General features: G+C 54.6%; 7 protein-coding genes across 7 annotated transcripts; 5 read left to right on the top strand and 2 right to left on the bottom strand.

Moving 5' to 3' along the window:
- The first annotated feature begins 324 nt into the window (after positions 1 to 324).
- Positions 325 to 876, top strand: BDP55DRAFT_76110 (uncharacterized protein). The gene has a single exon (XM_060580862.1). The coding sequence runs from the start codon at positions 513 to 515 to the stop codon at positions 822 to 824; it is 312 nt and encodes a 103-aa protein (XP_060431743.1). The 5' UTR covers positions 325 to 512; the 3' UTR covers positions 825 to 876.
- A 744-nt stretch (positions 877 to 1,620) lies between these two features.
- BDP55DRAFT_76101 (uncharacterized protein) lies at positions 1,621 to 3,668 on the bottom strand. The gene has a single exon (XM_060580861.1). It carries the CDS (start codon positions 3,471 to 3,473, stop codon positions 1,992 to 1,994), a length of 1,482 nt encoding a protein of 493 aa, XP_060431742.1. The 5' UTR covers positions 3,474 to 3,668; the 3' UTR covers positions 1,621 to 1,991.
- Positions 3,669 to 6,056: 2,388 nt separating this feature from the next.
- Positions 6,057 to 7,184, top strand: BDP55DRAFT_726932 (uncharacterized protein; the record flags this gene model as incomplete). The annotated part of the gene is made up of 2 exons (XM_060579218.1): positions 6,057 to 6,104; positions 6,867 to 7,184. The coding sequence occupies 2 exons, from the start codon at positions 6,057 to 6,059 to the stop codon at positions 7,182 to 7,184; spliced, it is 366 nt and encodes a 121-aa protein (XP_060431741.1).
- Positions 7,185 to 7,625: 441 nt separating this feature from the next.
- Positions 7,626 to 9,900, bottom strand: BDP55DRAFT_75988 (uncharacterized protein). The gene is made up of 3 exons (XM_060580837.1): positions 9,444 to 9,900; positions 7,885 to 9,389; positions 7,626 to 7,813 (listed from the first exon to the last, which is right to left on the bottom strand). Exons 1-3 carry the CDS (start codon positions 9,738 to 9,740, stop codon positions 7,795 to 7,797), a joined length of 1,821 nt encoding a protein of 606 aa, XP_060431740.1. The 5' UTR covers positions 9,741 to 9,900; the 3' UTR covers positions 7,626 to 7,794.
- On the top strand, positions 9,867 to 11,281 carry BDP55DRAFT_658453 (ribosomal L28e protein family-domain-containing protein). Its single transcript, XM_060574480.1, has 2 exons — positions 9,867 to 10,176; positions 10,235 to 11,281. Exons 1-2 carry the CDS (start codon positions 9,986 to 9,988, stop codon positions 11,163 to 11,165), a joined length of 1,122 nt encoding a protein of 373 aa, XP_060431739.1. The 5' UTR covers positions 9,867 to 9,985; the 3' UTR covers positions 11,166 to 11,281.
- Positions 11,282 to 12,031: 750 nt separating this feature from the next.
- On the top strand, positions 12,032 to 12,835 carry BDP55DRAFT_630163 (Sec1-binding region of Mso1-domain-containing protein; the record flags this gene model as incomplete). Its single annotated transcript, XM_060572118.1, has 1 exon — positions 12,032 to 12,835. The coding sequence occupies one exon, from the start codon at positions 12,032 to 12,034 to the stop codon at positions 12,833 to 12,835; it is 804 nt and encodes a 267-aa protein (XP_060431738.1).
- An 828-nt stretch (positions 12,836 to 13,663) lies between these two features.
- On the top strand, positions 13,664 to 16,676 carry BDP55DRAFT_75997 (GTPase-activating protein GYP7). The gene is made up of 4 exons (XM_060580838.1): positions 13,664 to 14,034; positions 14,107 to 15,481; positions 15,534 to 16,115; positions 16,168 to 16,676. The coding sequence occupies exons 1-4, from the start codon at positions 13,864 to 13,866 to the stop codon at positions 16,518 to 16,520; spliced, it is 2,481 nt and encodes an 826-aa protein (XP_060431737.1). The 5' UTR covers positions 13,664 to 13,863; the 3' UTR covers positions 16,521 to 16,676.
- The last annotated feature ends 713 nt before the right edge of the window (positions 16,677 to 17,389 follow it).

Genomic DNA, 17,389 nt, shown 5'->3' with positions numbered 1-17,389 from the left:
AAGCAAGAAGAGGGCAACAGGAAAAAGCATAGTGTGATTTTCGGGCGGCATTGCTGGTTTGAGAAGGTATGGGAAAGCCCGTTCTGGGAATGAGATTACGCAAAAAGGCCGGTTTGGCTGGCTTTGAATTGTACATGCAGGGTTTTTTTCCCCTCCGTTTCCGTGAATGTGTTTGAAGGAGAATGAGATGCCTTCCTCGGCTTTACCGAACTTTGATAGACGGATGTGAGTGTGGATGGGTGTGCTGACAATTCCACGTTCGGCTGAGGAGTGTAAGCCCCGAGTACCCAAAAAGGGACGGATATGTAAGCTGTCTATGTAAGCCGTCCTCAAGTCAGCACACACACACACACGTAAACACACTGCATCTCCGCCGACCAAATCGAGCGTGAAAGCGACGAGCAGTTGCACAAGCAGTCGCGTCTGTCATCGCTTCAAGATCGTCGGCTTTTACTGACAGATTGAGGCGAGGAGCCCTACCATCCAAACTTCTCAAGTAAGACTGGTAATGTATGGTCCTTTTCGCCGCCCATACATACCAAGTCCGTACAGTGCAAAAGGCCCCCCTTCGCCTCACCAAGACATTAATGGCGACTTGTAACGCACAGCCACTGAAGAAAGTATTTCCCACCGCGTCAATATCCTCAGACGAAAGTGACTCCGGAGTCGGGTCCGCCTTAGGGGGGTCAAATGGTCGTCTAAGACGCGAGATCGCCCGCGGAGGAGCGAGCCGAGTAAAGGATTCAAGACAAGAGGCTTCTAGTAACACCTCGACTCTTCCCCCTGCCAAACCTGAGAGAGGGCTCTCCCACGGGATATCCTAGCAGAACTCATGGTCCGTGGGTGCACACTTGGGCTTCGCAGAGTTCTAAGCCATGGTATCACCTTCCTTGCTCGCATAGCATTCTTAGTCCACTGACGTTGTTCCTCACCTCCTCGTTTCGACGGTGAGCAGGACAATACACGGTTCGTGCGGACCAGGAAAGATTGCCCGCTCACCCAGGGTGTTGAACAGCCTCGGCGGCCCGCCCGACGTCAACATACTTAACCTGCGGTACCGTGTTACATATCTTCTTTCCCAGATATGCCACGCAGACACACACACAGACACACATACAAACCTTCGTGTCACCCTCCAAGTTGACTCTGATCCCCCTTTCGGAAGCCTGTAAGGCTGGCAGGGGGGGAGGCGAAGGAAGGGTTCCATTTTACAGACACGAGGTCTCTCTCTCTCTCTCTCTCTCTGCATTTGCTCTGGTTACGTTGCATCGGTAGGCTGTGTACATGCGTTTCTCCTTTCTTTCGTTGACCGTGCTGGCAGGACCGCTGTGGAACTTGAGTCTTGGCTCGGTGGTCAGCACCAGCACCACCAGCATAGGAACGAGTGGTGGTGGGTGGTCGTTATGCAGGTCGTAGGGCTGGGGCGGCTCAAGTGAGACGTCCCCAATCAGGTTAGGCTCCGCGCCTTCCAGGCCAGGCAGCCGTGAATCGGGGACAGAAAGGTATGGATGTTTCACATTCCCAAGCCTTTCTTGGACGATTTCAGCTTGTGTTTGATGGCTTTAGGGGGGATGGGGGGTCCGCTAGGAACCATGAAGATCTTGGCGGGTTGGGTGCCTTGATGTAGTAGATAGTTTCACACGTCCTAACTACATGTGTAGGACTTTCGGTGTCTGATTCTCGGGAGCTGATGAGTGTGTAAGTTGTACATTGTCTAAATTAGATAGGACCATCTAGTTTGAGGCTCCCAGGAATACAGTGAGCATTTTTACATCAGCATGTTGCTAGACTTCCCCTGCCTCTTGTCTATGAATGTGATCTCATGGTAAATGTGACTTGAGAAATCCCTCGTCTCGGTTACTTACACTCTTCTCGACTCTGTCTCCGTCAGCATGTGCCAATAAACATTGTAAGTACATGGCTACCAACGACACATGAGCTTCCCGTGATAGTCAACCGGACATTATTCCTCTGCGTTGTTCTCCTCTGCGTTAATGAATAACCAGATGCTCGGGTACAACGGGAAGAGGTATGTCCGCTGTCAGCTTCATTCCTGACCAGAGGAAGCTTCCAGGTCTATTCTGTTCCCAGACAAGTTCCTGTGTCCACAAGAGCTCGATGCCCACCGCCGCAAGGAGCCGACGCGTCGGTTTCTCCATTGCTGCAACCCTGCCCTCATGTCCGGGCGCTTCGTACTCGGACACCCCAATGTGGATGAGCTTGAGATGCGGAAACCGTGTGGGGGCCACGTCTGCCAGGTACTTCATCGTCCCTACCATCGCAGAGTGAAGATATCGGATCCTAAAAACACGAATAGACGGCGGTAGCAGAGATGCCAGTCTCGCTTCGGGGGCATAAGGCGTGACGATGTCCCGGATCAACCGGCAGTCGAGTGACAGTTCTTCCAGAGCGCCGTATAATCGCCACCGTTCACTGTGGCGGTACCTGACATCCCAAAAGTTCATGCCATGGTGCGGCTTGAGGTGATAGGATACGTGAAGGCTCTTGAGTCGGTTTTGCACTGGCTTGAGGGCCGTTCGCCAGGAGCAATCGTAGTTCTGGTTTGTGATCTCGAGGTGTTCGAGGCCAGGAAGGCAAGTCAACAGCTCCTCCAAGTGATTGTCCCGTATTCCCGAGAGTGAGAGGCTCTTCAACTTTGTCAAAAAGTTGGTGGGGTCTTTGGAAGGGAGCGTGCGGCGCTGTATCAACCACAAGCCTCCCGTGCTAGCATGAATGGATTCGACTTTTGGAAACATGGTCTGCATCGCGGCAAAGCCGAGATAGTTTGCGGTCTGTCTGAGTGGGCCGACTATAACGCCCAGACGACGGATTGAGGGCATTTTCAGCGTCAGCCAGCATGTGTCGGGCCAGATAGGGTCGTTGTCACTGTAGCTGACGAGGAGGCTTTGCAAACGTGGACAGGACTGGATAGCCTTTACCAAATCTGACATCTCGCCCTCCAGCATGCTATAGTCCTTTGCCGGCATTAGTGCCTGTGGCTTCCTTGAATGTTGATCGTATAATGTGCTGGCAGCTGTCCACACTTCGGGGGGCACTTCTGAGTCCGACAGACTGCTGTCTGAGTCTGAGGAGTCGGCTGACGAGAGGCGATAATTAATGGCCAGGTCTCGGGATGCAACCTGCATAGAATCCACGTATGAGGCCAAGTCAGGTCGCTGCTGGATGGTACGAGTAAATTCCTGAATCAGGCTTGGTTGGGGGACAATGTCGAGAGCCTTTTGTTTGGTAAGAACTGTCTGTCTAAGATGGATATTCCCCGTCGCATAATAGTGGTACAAGATCGGATAGGCTACGGCAGATATGCGCCGTGACGTTCTGCAAAGGAAAGCCAGTGCTCTCTTATCGTCCCGGATCTCTGGTGTATCTGCGTGAGGGAAGGCGATGGGGTCTCGACAATGCATGCAGAGGTAGCTGAGTGTGATTTGAAGGACTTCAATAGGAAGAGGCTCCATCGCGCTAACTTTTAACTTATCGTGACGCGAAAAAAAGCAGTAAATGTCACGACAAGTGAGATACGTCGTAGGAGTTGAAGAGGAATCCTAGAGGGAGGGAAGATGAGATATTGGTAAAACTCCTGATGCAGTAACCGCACGGCACAGGTACCCGACTCCATAACGACGGCTCAGTATTGTGTTGGTCACATTGTGTTGGAGCATTGTGTTGGTGGCGTTGGTTGTCTGTTGTTGTTTGTCACTTGGCAAACAAAATTAAGCGCCTAGATTGGAAGGAATAAGGACAAGACGCCGCTATCGCACCTATCCAGAGTGCCGTCTTCTCCGATGCCTTTTCGTAAATTTTCAACAACATATTCAGGCGAAGTTTTCGACGCGATCGTAGTTGAATTAGTCGGAAACTCGACGGTAGTTGAATCTACACGGGAAGGATTTGGGTTCGAACGGGAGAGGCCAAGACGTTGGAGGAGGAGGAGGATTGGATGGGCCGCATAGAAGGAAGGTCCGGGCGGCGGCCCCTAGCAAGGACCTGCCTCCTTCCAATGTGAAGTGCGAAGTGCGAGCCTCCCTGCCGTCTGTGCCTGCCCGCCCGGGGGGGGGGGGGGGGGGGGCACAAAGCTCAGACCTTTTGCTGCCCACGTCCTCCTTAGTCATCCAAGGCCCTGTGGATGAGGCAGGCAGGCACGCAGGTTAGAGGAACTCAGAGAAGGCCCCATGGCCCCCAAATCAAAAGGGCGGGCAATGGGTGCTAGGGTGGAATGTCGCACGTGGCTTCAAGCGCACCGCGCACTACAACTCCAGGCTCCATACACTAGGCAGCTGCTTGAGCTTCATCAATTTATGAAGGGCCCCTTTTGGACCCCAACATCCCAGTCGCACCTCCGTTCATCTCGTCCCATCTTACGCCTTCTACAACGACATCTCTTCGAAAGCAGCCTCTGTGAAGACCTTGTTGGAGGTAACGCGAACGTATTGGCGCTCAAAAGAAACACGAGAACTGCAGAGACTAGTCTGCCCATCGAAAAGCCTGATTTAGACTTGGCAACAGGGCTCATGGAACTATTGCTCTGCATCCGCTGACTCACAGTGACTTATATTATTTCGAGTCTATCGAAGGATCGTGGGCCTGCAACCGAGTACATCTCTGTGCCCGAAACACGAACCTTGCGGCAATAGCAGTCGTATTCTGTCACATCCGTCGCCCAACGCTGTCGATGTACCTCTGCAATCATAATTGACATTGACTTCACAACTTCGGTCTTGTCCGATCCCTGATGCACCCTAGGCCGTCTTGGGCATACTCGGTCAAGCACATACCTACTGCGTATGCTTCGGCATCACAAAACAGACATGATGACTACAGCAGTCACTCGACGCCTTGTCGATTGAGGCCAAAGGATCTTAGGTCATCTCCAGATGCGGACCAGCACCGCCTTCTGCCGTCGCTCCGGGTGCTCCACCGGGCCCCCCACGGAGCCAAGGCAGTCATTCTGGTCAGAGCACTGAGCGGAGGTTCCGGCATCACCCATCTATCTGCTTCGATGTCCGTCTTTCCCTGCCCGTCACTTCGCGATGCCTTGTGTTCGTCGTCGTCACCTGAGATGCCTCACAAGGCAATTCTATACCCAGGTACCTACGACACCGGTGACTCTTTCGCCTGCTCACCTGCAGTGTCGATCATGGTCGGGGGAATAACCGCCGGTGTCTTACCAACGACGGGACCAACGGCGATGAGCGGACCGTCCGTTCTTCACCGACGATAGGACTCAAATACCGAGCAGCTCCGGAGCTTTGTAATGGCTACGCGTATCTAACGTCGAGACGTACGGGTAACGCCGGAGGCAGTCGCAGCCTTCACTGCAATCAACGAATCAAGATTGCACCGGTGACCGTCAAGCTGGCTGAGGCGGTTAGATCATTCCCCTGTCGCATCGGTCAGTTGCTCAATTGAGATGCGCTGGTTGTCCTTATGTCAGCCTCCATCCCTCCAATCGACCGTACCATACACCGTCCCCCACCTTGGAGCGTCTTCAGTCTTCATTGCTCAGAGGTGTTTGAGCAGAAGAACATCTGCACAGCCTCGAAGATGCTGACAGAGACATACGCTGTGGCTGCTACGCGATCTCAACCGGGCCGACCTGAGACGTCTCTCTAGGCAGGCTAGGCTGGTGCTTACTTTTTTCTCTGCACAGGTGGTCTCCTTGGACTACTCAGCCCTACACGTCCGACCTCTTCCCTGCCGGCGGCTCTCCCATTCGCCAAACAACACTTGGTCACAATCTTTTCCTGTCTCTTTTAGCGCATCGACTAATGATGATGCACCAGTCCATGTAACCAAACCCGTCGCCTTGGATTCTGTCCCTGTCCCCCTTGTTTCCAAAAGTTCGGAGGACGAGCCACACCCTTGGCCCTCTGAAGACCAGAAACGGAAATGAGCCATTGATATGACAGCCTATTGCGGAGCTGCTGGGTTACTTACAGGGAACTGACTTGGAAGCCACATCTGCCCAGATCACCACAATCCAGGCCTGCAGCACCCGGCGCATGGCATCTCCCCTCGCCTCGCACATTGCATCTCACATCATGACGAGGAACCTTGCGAAGCCCACCATCACGTCGCCCGGGCTTCTGGTCTGCCGCATGCCGAGTGGTCTGCAGACCGATGACAGTGACACACACACAGACACCACACGCATACCACATGCGCGCGCGGCGGGCAGTGATGGATGGCGACTTTACTTCGTTTCCGTCACATAGGGAATAAGGAAAGGTGTTACGATACGTCCTCGTAGTACTTCGTGGAAAGAAGGCTAAAGCTTGTCCTTCATGGGTCCCTTTTTTTTTTTCTCTCTATTACCCGCCCCCGGTCGTATTTCTTTGGTTGCCTTGGGTACATGTCATCGCCCTCCACATATCCCAAATTTGGAAAGCAAAAGGGCTGCCTAGAGAGAGCGAGACAGAGAAGCCGTGGGGGCCGTGCCGAAACTAGCATCGCAGGTATCTCAATCTCCCACACAAGCCCAACGCCCCAAAACACCAAGCCGTTGCGATACCCGTTTACCGGGCGTCCGCGCCCCCTCGCGCGGAGGCTGAGATGCCAAGTCGAGGTACCAACGGCTGGGGTTTCTTTTCTTTCTGCCCCCCCTTGACCTGAGGTAAATCGTAAAGGTAGGTAGGGCTGGGATCTCACTCCGTACCTGTCTACCTCACCTCTACACGATGAGCCTCATCAACACCCACCCCCAGTCGCTTGATATGAGAGAGAATATGGATGCCTTGAGGCCTATATAAACTACATGATATATCCCCATCTGAGGCAGGAATATAATCCATCATCACACTCACAATCCAGACTCACAAGCCTAAACACCGCTCTCATACACAATCTCAAAGTCTCTTGACTCATACACACAAATCACTTACACCATCAACAACCTCATCTATATTACACCAAACCCAATCTACCCCAACACACACCAATCATCTCAAACCTCAGAAACTCATTCCATCACAATGGCCGCCTTCACTCTTCTGTTCACTCCCACCGCCACCGTCTACGGACGCTCAGGCTACAACAAGGACGGCGACGACGAGGAGAAGAACGACCGCGGCCGCTCCGGATATAACAAGGACGGCGATGACGACGACGAGAGCCAGAACAAGGGCCGCTCCGGCTACAACAAGGATGGCGACGACGAGGAGGACAAATAAGCGTCTCGCCCCCTTCTTCGCGCCAACCTGTCTTCTGGGTTCATCAATCCCATGAGGACTTTGGTTACCAGGCTTCGCATCCTTCAATCTTCCTGCCACGGCTTTGCCTCTTCAAGCCTCAACGCCTTGAATGACACGACGAGGCCGCCACATCAGACATGCGAGCTCAACCTTTCCTATCCTATCAGCATTAGACCGGCGTTTCATCACTTGCATCCGTCCGCCCACTGCGCCCTTCACTTCCTTGCGCGAGCATGGAAGATCGGGCTTTAAAACGGTGCTGGCGGCGGCGTTTCTTCTTCTTTTTTCTTATCTCATGCATTGGGTCGGAGTTTGGGGTTAGACGGTAGCATCGCGACGGATTACACTCCTTCTTTACTTTCTCTTCTTTATTCGTTGGGATTAGGGACTGCATAGCAAGCATAGCAAGCTTCTCTTGGAGGAGGATTGTTTTCTTTTGTTGCATTGGGCCGGCGTTGACGGATTTGATTCGCATCTCTGCTTCTTCTTCTTCCCCCTTTCTCTCCTCTATCTCTCTCTTATGTCTTTGGCAGATTAGAATTAGCTATATGAGGACTTCACCGTCCGGGATTCGATAGTAGTCTAATCACTATTTTCCTACACAAAACCTGAAGAAAGCCAAAACGTGTCAGTGAACTGTGTAAAAACACATAAGAGATAAAAGATACTTGGTACTCACTTTTCAAAAATCACCCCGAGCACCTCTTCCACATCCCCCGCCTCAACTCGCCCCGTAATCTTGGCAAGACTATCTGCCGCGTACCGTAGGTGCTCCGCCGCCAGAACAATATCAGGCTCCTCGCCGTCTCCCCCTTCTTCAGGGTGCGCAACGGCCATGAAGTCGTCCAAGAACCCGCGGCACTGCTCAAGTAGCTGCGCCTGCCTGGCCGTGACGCCCAGCAGGTCTTGCTGGTCCACGGGGAGGGCCGTCATGCGGGCGAACGACTCGACGATCTGATCGATGAGCCCGTGGATCGCCCCTGGGTCTTTCTGACTGGCGCTGGCGTTGGCGGGGGAGGAAGGGGACTTGGCTTGCACTTCGGCTTCGCGGCAGGAGATGGTGATGATCTCCGTTGTGTGTAGGTTTGGTGCTTGAGAGGCTGCTTCGCTTCTAAAGCGCTCGAGGAGGCTGGAGAAGGTGGCGGCGTCGACGGCGTCGCGCTTGTTGACTACGATCAAGCAGGCCTGCGCCTCGGATGCCAGTTGTAATGTTTCGGCGTCGTAGTTGATCCGGAAGCCGCCGTCGGGACCTGGTTTAGGCTCGACGGCCGCCAAGACGATGATGATGTCGGATTCCGAGGCCTTTTGCTTCGCGCGCCGGATACCCTCCTCTTCTACGAGTCCCAACGCAGGTTCAGAGGGGTCACCACCACCGCCCTCGCCGGCAGCAAGTCTCGTCCTGATACCAGCTGTATCCGCGAAAGAGCAGAGGTACCCCCGTATATCGAGACTTACCTCGACAACATCCCGCGTCGTACCTGCCTCCATCGAAACAATGGACGCTTCCCTCCCAACGACGAGATTCATCAGCGAGCTCTTGCCAACATTGGGCGGGCCGAGCAGCGCGATGCGGATACCGTTGCGCAACAGCTCGCTGCGCTGCCCGCCCTCCTCGTGGACCCGGATCCCGTGCCGCATCTCGGCGACGAGCGCGCTGACGTTGCTCATCAGCTCTGCCGGGGACTCATCAAAGTGCTGGTCCTCCGCAAAGTCAATGAGAGCCTCGATCTCGCCCCTGGCTAGGAGGAGCTGCTCGCGCCACGCCTCGTAGGTCCGGCCTAGACTGCCCGAGCTGCCGCGCACCGCGGCGCGGCGCTGTTGCTCCGTGTCGGCGGAGAGGGTGTCGCCTAGGGACTCTACCTGTGCGAGGTCGAGTCTGTCGTTGAGGAAGGCTCGTTTGGTGAATTCGCCTGGTTCGGCGTAGCGGATGACGCTACTGCTATCGGAGGCGGAGGTGCATCGCGGGATCGCGGCGAGGACTGCCTTGACTGTTGCGGGGCCGCCGTGGACGTGGAGTTCTAGGACGTCTTCACCGGTTACTGTTTTGGGTCCGGGGAAGTACAGCACCAAGGCATTTGAATCCAAGATTGGTGCTTCCTCGCCGGCTTGCCCGTCTATGAGGGTCCTGACTGATGCATATCGAGGTTTCGGTAATGCCTTATTCGGGCATAGACCTTTGTAGACCTGGATTTGGTTTTAGTGCTGAGATCTCACCAGATTTGCTGGAAGCACTCTTACATCTGTACATCCTGGACCAGACACGCGTATTACGGCGATTCCGGCCCGGCCTTGTGCTGTTGACAAGGCATAGATGGTGTCTTCTTTGAAAATAATCTCTGAAGTCGATGTGATGAATCGTGACTGAGGCCTCGTGTCTTGCAGTGTGTTTCGTTGGTAGAAGGGGCCTAAAGCAGGCGATCCTAACGCCAGGGGCCGAAATCTCAATGAACTGTAACCTCGACCACTAAGACATTTTGGAGTTGTAAAGGGGAGGTTTCGGCCGAGGCTCCTCGTTGACCGAACAAGAGCATACATGGACTAATAACACAGTGAAAAGAAAGAAAAAATGAATAGATTAAGTGCAGGACGACTACATCCGCATTGCGATCAAAAATACACGAATGTGATATTGCATGAGATGAGAGCAACGAAATGCTCACTGAACGAACGATTGAGCAGGTTGACGGACACTGTAGTTCCAATTTGGAAGCTATTGCAATTCGTGACGTTCTATTGGCCAGCCGGGCCGCTTTGCACCCGAGCTTATCGCGATAAGACACATGCCCCTGCAACTTGCCCGTTGGATGGAATTTTTTTTTGTAGCGTCGAGAACGAGGAAAACCAACCTGGAAGCGCCCCGCCGCCTCGGTTTTCTTCCAGCACTCGACGTACGGCAAGACCTTTTTAACAACTCTCAACCTCGTCCATTTTTGCCCAAAACCGCCACAATGGCGTCCGACGAGATTATCTGGTAAGTCTAGACTTGAAAAGAGAATTGCCGACTTCAATTCTAATCCGCCCCGCGCTAGGCAAATCATCAACCAGCAGTTCTGCAGTTTCAAACTCTCCACAGAGAAGAAGCAGACGTTTTGCAGAAACGAGAACAATGTCACAGGTCTCTGCAACCGACAATCATGCCCGCTGGCAAACTCTCGCTATGCCACCGTTCGACGCGCTCCGAACAAGGACACGCTGTACCTTTACATGAAGACGATCGAACGTGCGCATATGCCCTCGAAGCTATGGGAGCGCATCAAGCTACCCAACAACTACGCCAAGGCCCTGGAGATGCTTGACGAGAAGCTCATCTACTGGCCCAAGTTCCTCGTCCACAAGTGCAAGCAGCGTCTCACCCGTCTCACACAAGTCAACATTCGCATGCGGAAGATCGCCGCCGAGGAGGAGCGCATGGGCGAGAAGCTGGTACCGAAGATGGCGCCCAAGATCCGGCGTCGCGAGGAGGCCAGAGAGCGCAAGGCAGAGGCCGCCGCGAAGCTGGAGCGTACCATTGAGCGCGAGCTAGTCGAGAGATTACGTTCCGGCGCCTACGGCGACCAGCCCCTCAACGTCAGCGAGTCGATCTGGAGGAGAGTCCTCAATTCCATGGAGAAGGAGGGCGCTGGCAAGCGTGATAAGGACATGGACCCTGGTATGGAATCGGAGCAAGAGGGTGAAGGAGAGGACGAGTCCGAGGACGACTTGGAGAAGGAGATTGAGTACGTCTCCGACATTGAGGAGAGTGATGAGGAGCTCGAGGACATTGAGGACTGGCTCGAGAGCGACGATGATGCCGAGGACGATGACGAGGAGGAGGACGACGACTCTGAGGACAGCGACGAGGAAGCGGCTCGCAAGGCTGGCGACAAGCGGAAGCGCGGCCGGGCGGTCAAGATGAACCAGAAGAGGCTGAAGCAGAAGCAGGAGGAGCGCCCCAAGATTGCGGAGGAATTGACCTGGTAAGAGGCTCGCATGGAATTCCAATGGCGTCTGGCGCGGATACCTTTACGGCTGATTACGGGACGGAAAATCAAAAACTGGGGGCATTGTGCATACTACCGTGTGTTGTGATATACCTATTATCAGAATGGTTGTTTAATATTGCTGCATTATCGTCCTTTGGGGTGTCTACATATCGTGCTTCTCTCGCAACTGTCCTCTGTCTCACATTTCACTTTTATCTTATCCATATGCTCGATACTCCTACTTCAGGCATCTCGACCGTGGATCGCTTGAAATGTGAGGTCGTTGAAATAGGCGATTGCCTAGTAATGTGCATGCTTGTGCAAATCTCTGGTACAAAAATCTTCCATAGCCGGAGAGTCAAGACTTGCGTGTGATATGCACGCGGCCTGGAGCGGTGATCGATCCATGCTTCACCGAAACTTACTCGAGCCGGGGGGCTTTCGGTGAAGACAAAGCGCCTCCATTAGTGCAAGTTCCTTTAGAACAATGCGGGTAGGTCGTAGGTCCAGGCCCCACCACCCTGCATCATTCCGTCGGGCGACAAGTGTCGGACCCGTCAACCCAGGTCGCTTCCCATTCCCTATCATTCAAGACGGGCTTATTTGAAACGGACCACTTCAAGCAACCCTCCAAAATTAAAACAGCACAACGAAACCATCCGCCGGCTTTTTGAGTCCCAAGTTCTCCTTTTATCACTACCCATTTTCGATAGCGAGCGAGCGACTGTAACTACGAAACCCGACGAGTAACCTTCGTCCCCGGAGCAGAGCTCTTTACCCCAACCCGTCCGAAAACAATCGAAAACAGCGCCTTTGGCCTTTGCCTTTGCCCCGCAGGATCCTCGCGGCAAGTAACAAGGCACGATGTCATCTTGGTACTCGAGGATCCTCACCAACACCACCTCTCAGATCTCGAACCTGCAGAGTCGCTTGTTGCAGAGCGAAAATGACGGCGACACGGAAGACGACACCCACGTGTGCAGAGTGCTGAGAGGCTACTACACCGAGAAGGGCCGTCCGTTCCCTGGCTGGCTGCCGCCCGACCCAAAGGCACCACCCCCAGCAGCACCCGTCTACGCCCAGCCAGCCCAACAAGTCGGCTCACGATACGGAGGTTTGCAACAGCCACAGCAAGCTGGTCCTGCGACGGGCTTGAGCTCTCTGTGGGACAACAACGGCGGCGCACAACAGAGGCAGGACACGATGAGCCTGCGACAAGGTCGCGGGGCTCCCCCACCGATGCGAGGCGCCGAGCAGCAGCCTGCGCGACTGAGCCCCTTTGCCCGAGCCGGAGACAATGGACGCGAAGAGGTGCAGGCCCGACCTCTGCCCAGTCAGCGAGCGGGCAGCTACCAGCAGAGTGCGGCCTACGGAAGGGATACGACGAGCACACCGCCTGGAAGCTCAGCGGGCGGCTCAGCACAGGATCGGCTTAAGCAGCGACTATGGGGAGGTGCGAGAACAACCAGTCCGGCGTCCGGAGGCCAAGGACCATTCCAACCACCGACGGGCAGAGGCGGGAGCGGTGACTACGAGGACCGATTTGCCCCGGGCGGCATGTACGAAGGGGGAGGCGGTGGTGGCGGCGGTGGTGGCAGTGGTGGGCGAACAGGACTGCCTGCTGGTCCAAGACGTCAAGGTCTCCCAAGTGGTCCTCGTATGAGGTAGAGTGTACGGGGAGCAGCGCGCTGAACACGGGCGAAAACATATATCGGGGGTGCCAGGTCCTTACTCGGGGATTCTTCATGACGATGCGGGCATTCGCGGTCAAGATGCTTGGCCGGCCGGAGCCAACAGTCGGCTTATTGTGAGGATCTGTGGACCGTATGTAGACGGTGGGTAGATCCTCGGGGCAGGGCGAGAGTGCGGATGTTGCTTGGAGAGATGTATTCGGAAAGGTGCGAGAGCAGAGCTGAGGCACATACATACACACAATACAGACACTACTAATCATGAATTTGGACTGGTTTCGCTGGCCTTGATGTAGTATTCGGCCTGCTAAGCTTCATCGAAAGCTACCGGTATGTCGCATGCTTCCGTCGTAACGGAGTATGCCTCGATGCGCGAAATAGCGATGGTAAGTGAGTCACGACTTGTTCTACGCCTAGTATCATATAACAGAAGGGCGAAACGGCGAGTCCGCGACGAAGCTTCATCTCTCGCGAGGCCGGATTTGGCGACGATGGAGCGAGTTGCTTGCGCGTGCAATACGCAGCCTCGGAAGGGCCAATCGGAGGCGTGAATGACGACGCATGCATGCTGCAGATGACATGGTTCACCCCGATGCGCGGGTAGCTATACCGTCATTGTACGCTAAAAGGCTGCCTAAACTGCGGTACAGATACAGTGGGAACAACCCCTCCGAGACATGGATGCAAGCTTTCGCAGCGGGGTGATTCAGTGACGGAAGTGGGTGGCCACGCCCCTCAGAGGCCGACGACTGCGCAGCACCTTGGGCTACTCGCCCCCAACGTCCCATATCATTAGCCACAGTTCGCTCGCATGCCACTTTTCCCCGGATCATCCTTTTTTGTTCTCGCTCTTATCACTTTACTTTCTCACCGGAAACTCTTACAGTAGAGCCACTGTCGCAATATTTCAGCTTCCTGAATAGCTTCACCCGAAACAATAGCAGGCGTCCGGAGCTGAAGTCTCCCGCACACCCCCAGCTTACATCGCCAGCGGCGCACTGCACGATGACCTCAGACTCAGATCCCCCGCCGTCCGCCAACGCTCCACCACCAACGCGACCTCGCTCGCCCTCGGGGAGCTTCTACGCCCTCAGCGACGACGAGGAAGGGGATTATAATACAATCACGCACACAGAGACAGGACGGGGCGTCAAGCTTCTTTTCTCTAAGAGCAAGGTATGTTGCAGAAGCCACTCTCGCCACCCACACTCCAAAGATCGGGACTAACGGAACGTTGCAACGGCGCAGGTTTATGTTCACCCCACGCCATCAGCGAAAGATAATATCCCAGGCTACATAGCCCTACTCCAGCAAAAAGGAGGCTCAAGCGAACGACCGAGCTCCTCCTCATCTCGAGACTCTCGCAACCCACCTCCCTCCAACTTGCTCCTAGCATGGCTCCCCGAAACCTCCCTCGGCGAATCCGAGAGTATTTACGTCAAAGTCGACCTTAGCGAAGGTGAATCGCCGCCTAAGCAATCGTACCTAGTGCCTCCTCCGCCGACAGTCACATCCCACCGAGGTTCTGTAGGCACATATGCTTTCGCTATCCCCGTCAGCGCAATATACTCGCTTCTCGTGAGACCACCGAGCCTGGGTTGGTGGTTCGGGTCTCTGATCATCAACTCGAGAGCCGGCGACAGCTTCCCCGCGCTGTTCTTCCACGACAGCGAATGTCAAAGCACGATCCTCAAGAGGAAGAGGCGGACGAGGGACAGCTTCGACCCGTTCGGTGACCGAGGTGAGATGTTTTGGGGCGGCGATGAGGTCCTGCGTTGGTTGCGGCGCTACGTCCCTATCGAGAGATCCGGTGCAGAGCCCAACATCTACTTGGTGGAGCCGTCAAAGGAGGATAGCGATGCATTCAGTGGCAAGCTCACTTCCAGTACGGCTCAGGTCGGTCAAAAGGACGGTACTGGGACTCGAGCCGGCGGCGCTGGCCCCAGTGGCGACGCGCAGATGGATCCCTTTGTGAAGCTCATCAAAGAAACCGGGTGGAACATCATGGAAAAGTTCAGCAAGGTTACCACTTTCACCAGGAGGGCTGCCCAAGATGTGATACAGAATCCCAACGTTCCCCCGCAAGTCAAGAGGCTTCTTCGGAATCCAGAGGTACAGACTCTCCAAGATGAGTTTGACAGCGCGAGGATTTATTTGGCGCGCTGGGCTATGGGAATTGCCGAACAAAGTGAGCGGGATCGGAGTCAAAGGATATGGACTGCTAAGGAGGTCTTGGAGCTCGAAGACACCGATGTCGGGGAGTTTGAGCTCCTTGACGGCAGTAGCACCATGTCATTGGAGGACAGAAGAAAAACCGTGACGTTGAAAGAATGGAACACGTTCTTCGATCCACGGACTGGGAGGTTGTCCGTCACTGTCGACGAAGTCAAAGAGCGGGTGTTTCACGGAGGACTGGACCCCGACGACGGTGTAAGAAAAGAAGCGTGGCTCTTTATCCTCGGGGTTCATGACTGGTATAGTACCGCGGAGGAGCGAAAAGCCCATCTCGCATCCTTACGAGATGAGTACGTCAAGTTGAAGGGCGCATGGTGGGAGAGACTGGTGGACTTGGGAGGCGAGGGCGAACAGGGTGAGTGGTGGCGTGAGCAGCGTGGGCGAATTGGTAAGTCTCTACAATGATCACTTGTGTTTAGCCTTGACTAACATCATGGCAGAAAAGGATGTCCACCGGACAGATCGCAACGTGCCCATCTTCGCTGGAGAAGATATCCCGCACCCCGATCCCGACTCTCCCTTTTCTGAGGTCGGGACCAACGTCCACCTTGAGCAGATGAAGGACATGCTCCTGACGTACAACGAGTACAACAAGGATCTCGGATACGTGCAGGGAATGTCTGACCTCCTTGCTCCCATCTACGCCGTTATGCAGGACGACGCCATCGCCTTCTGGGGCTTCCAGCACTTCATGGACCGGATGGAGCGCAACTTCCTACGCGATCAGTCGGGTATGCGGTCTCAGCTGCTGACCCTTGACCATCTCGTTCAGTTTATGGATCCCAAACTTTACGCTCACCTGCAGTCTGCGGATAGCACCAACTTTTTCTTCTTTTTCCGCATGTTGCTCGTCTGGTATAAACGGGAGTTCGAGTGGATGGACGTACTGCGTCTTTGGGAGACTCTGTGGACGGACTATTTGAGCAGCAGCTTCCACCTCTTTGTGGCCTTAGCCATTTTGGAGAAGCACCGAGACGTCATCATGACTCACCTGCAACATTTCGATGAGGTGCTCAAATACGGTATGTGATACTCTGAAACACTATCCAACCTAGACTTACTAATCTTGTACAGTCAACGAGCTTTCCAATACCATGGATCTTGACTCAACTCTCATTCGCGCGGAAGCGCTGTTCCGCCGCTTCCACCGCCTGGTTGAGGCCGTCGATAAGAAGGGCAATTTCCCAGGACCAAGGATCAAAGACCCGGGCTCTCCTTCCAAGTCGGTATCCACCGACAAAGCTCCGCAAGAGGGCCAAAGCAGTGCAGGCCCAGCATCGCCACGCAAGGACAAGAATAAGGCAACCGAAGAGCCCGAGGTCAAAAAGGATATCACTCCGGAGTTGAGGGAGCTGCTCAGTCGGAAGGTCGTGATCTTGCCGCGGACAGAAGTAGCGAAGAAGGGCGACGGACCCGGACGGTCATGAAGAACACAAGTTACACAAGGATATGACGGAAAGAAAGCATGGGTTGGAAATGGGCGGTAAATGGCATTTTGGGCGTCTGGGCGTGGTGTCTGGACTAAATAGCGATCGGAGGGTGAGAACACTTACGCTGCAACATGTACGATACGTCCTTCCGCCCCCTAATACAGAGTTTTGTTGGCGGCACCTATGAGAACAAGATTACGGTGACCTTTACTTTGTTCTAGATTTGCCCGAAAAAAGAAGTGTGGTTCAAGGCCCCACGTGTGACGCCGATGAGGGTCCCGGAAGCCCGGCTTCAATGATGGTGGAGGATGCCTTTCTCAAGGTTCTCCGGCTCAGCCGCCTCCGAAGGGGTTCAGGGGCAGCGCAGCTGCAGCGTCGCCTTCCCCGGAGCAAGTGTCCGCCAACGTTTTAGGCAGACAAAGAGGCAGACAGAAAGGAGAAGCGAGACCAAAAAAAAGGTTGTGCCATTGTTGGGTTGGGCTCTGCCACGTTCCCGCAGTCTGGTCTAAGTGCACTTAGACCGTGTTGGGTGCATCGTTAGCCTCAATCCCGCAAGAGACGCGGGTCAGCTTTTGGTGTTTTGGTTTTGGAGCTAGCATCGTTGTCCCCCTTCCCCCCCTCCACACCTTTTTTCCAATCCGTTTTTACTATGGACTTCCCTCTCCCCTCTCCCATCCATGCTTTGTTGGAAGGTCTCCCGAACCTGTGACCTCACCAGCTCCGTCTTGGCCTTCACGTCATGCGTTGGGCGAGGGTGAGTCCCGCTAGTCGAGGTCACCCGGGCATGAGACAGACGGCCAGGTAAGCTTTGGGGGAGGGACGAGGCAGCAACAACAGAATTAAACGGTACTGCCTCAGTCTAATGC

Source organism: Colletotrichum godetiae (assembly GCF_030913485.1).
Source record: "Colletotrichum godetiae strain CBS 193.32 chromosome Unknown BDP55scaffold_13, whole genome shotgun sequence".
NCBI classification, from domain to species: Eukaryota; Fungi; Ascomycota; class Sordariomycetes; order Glomerellales; family Glomerellaceae; genus Colletotrichum; species Colletotrichum godetiae.
The sequence above is the reverse complement of the archived record's forward strand: the minus strand, read 5'-3'. Positions and strand labels throughout refer to the sequence as shown.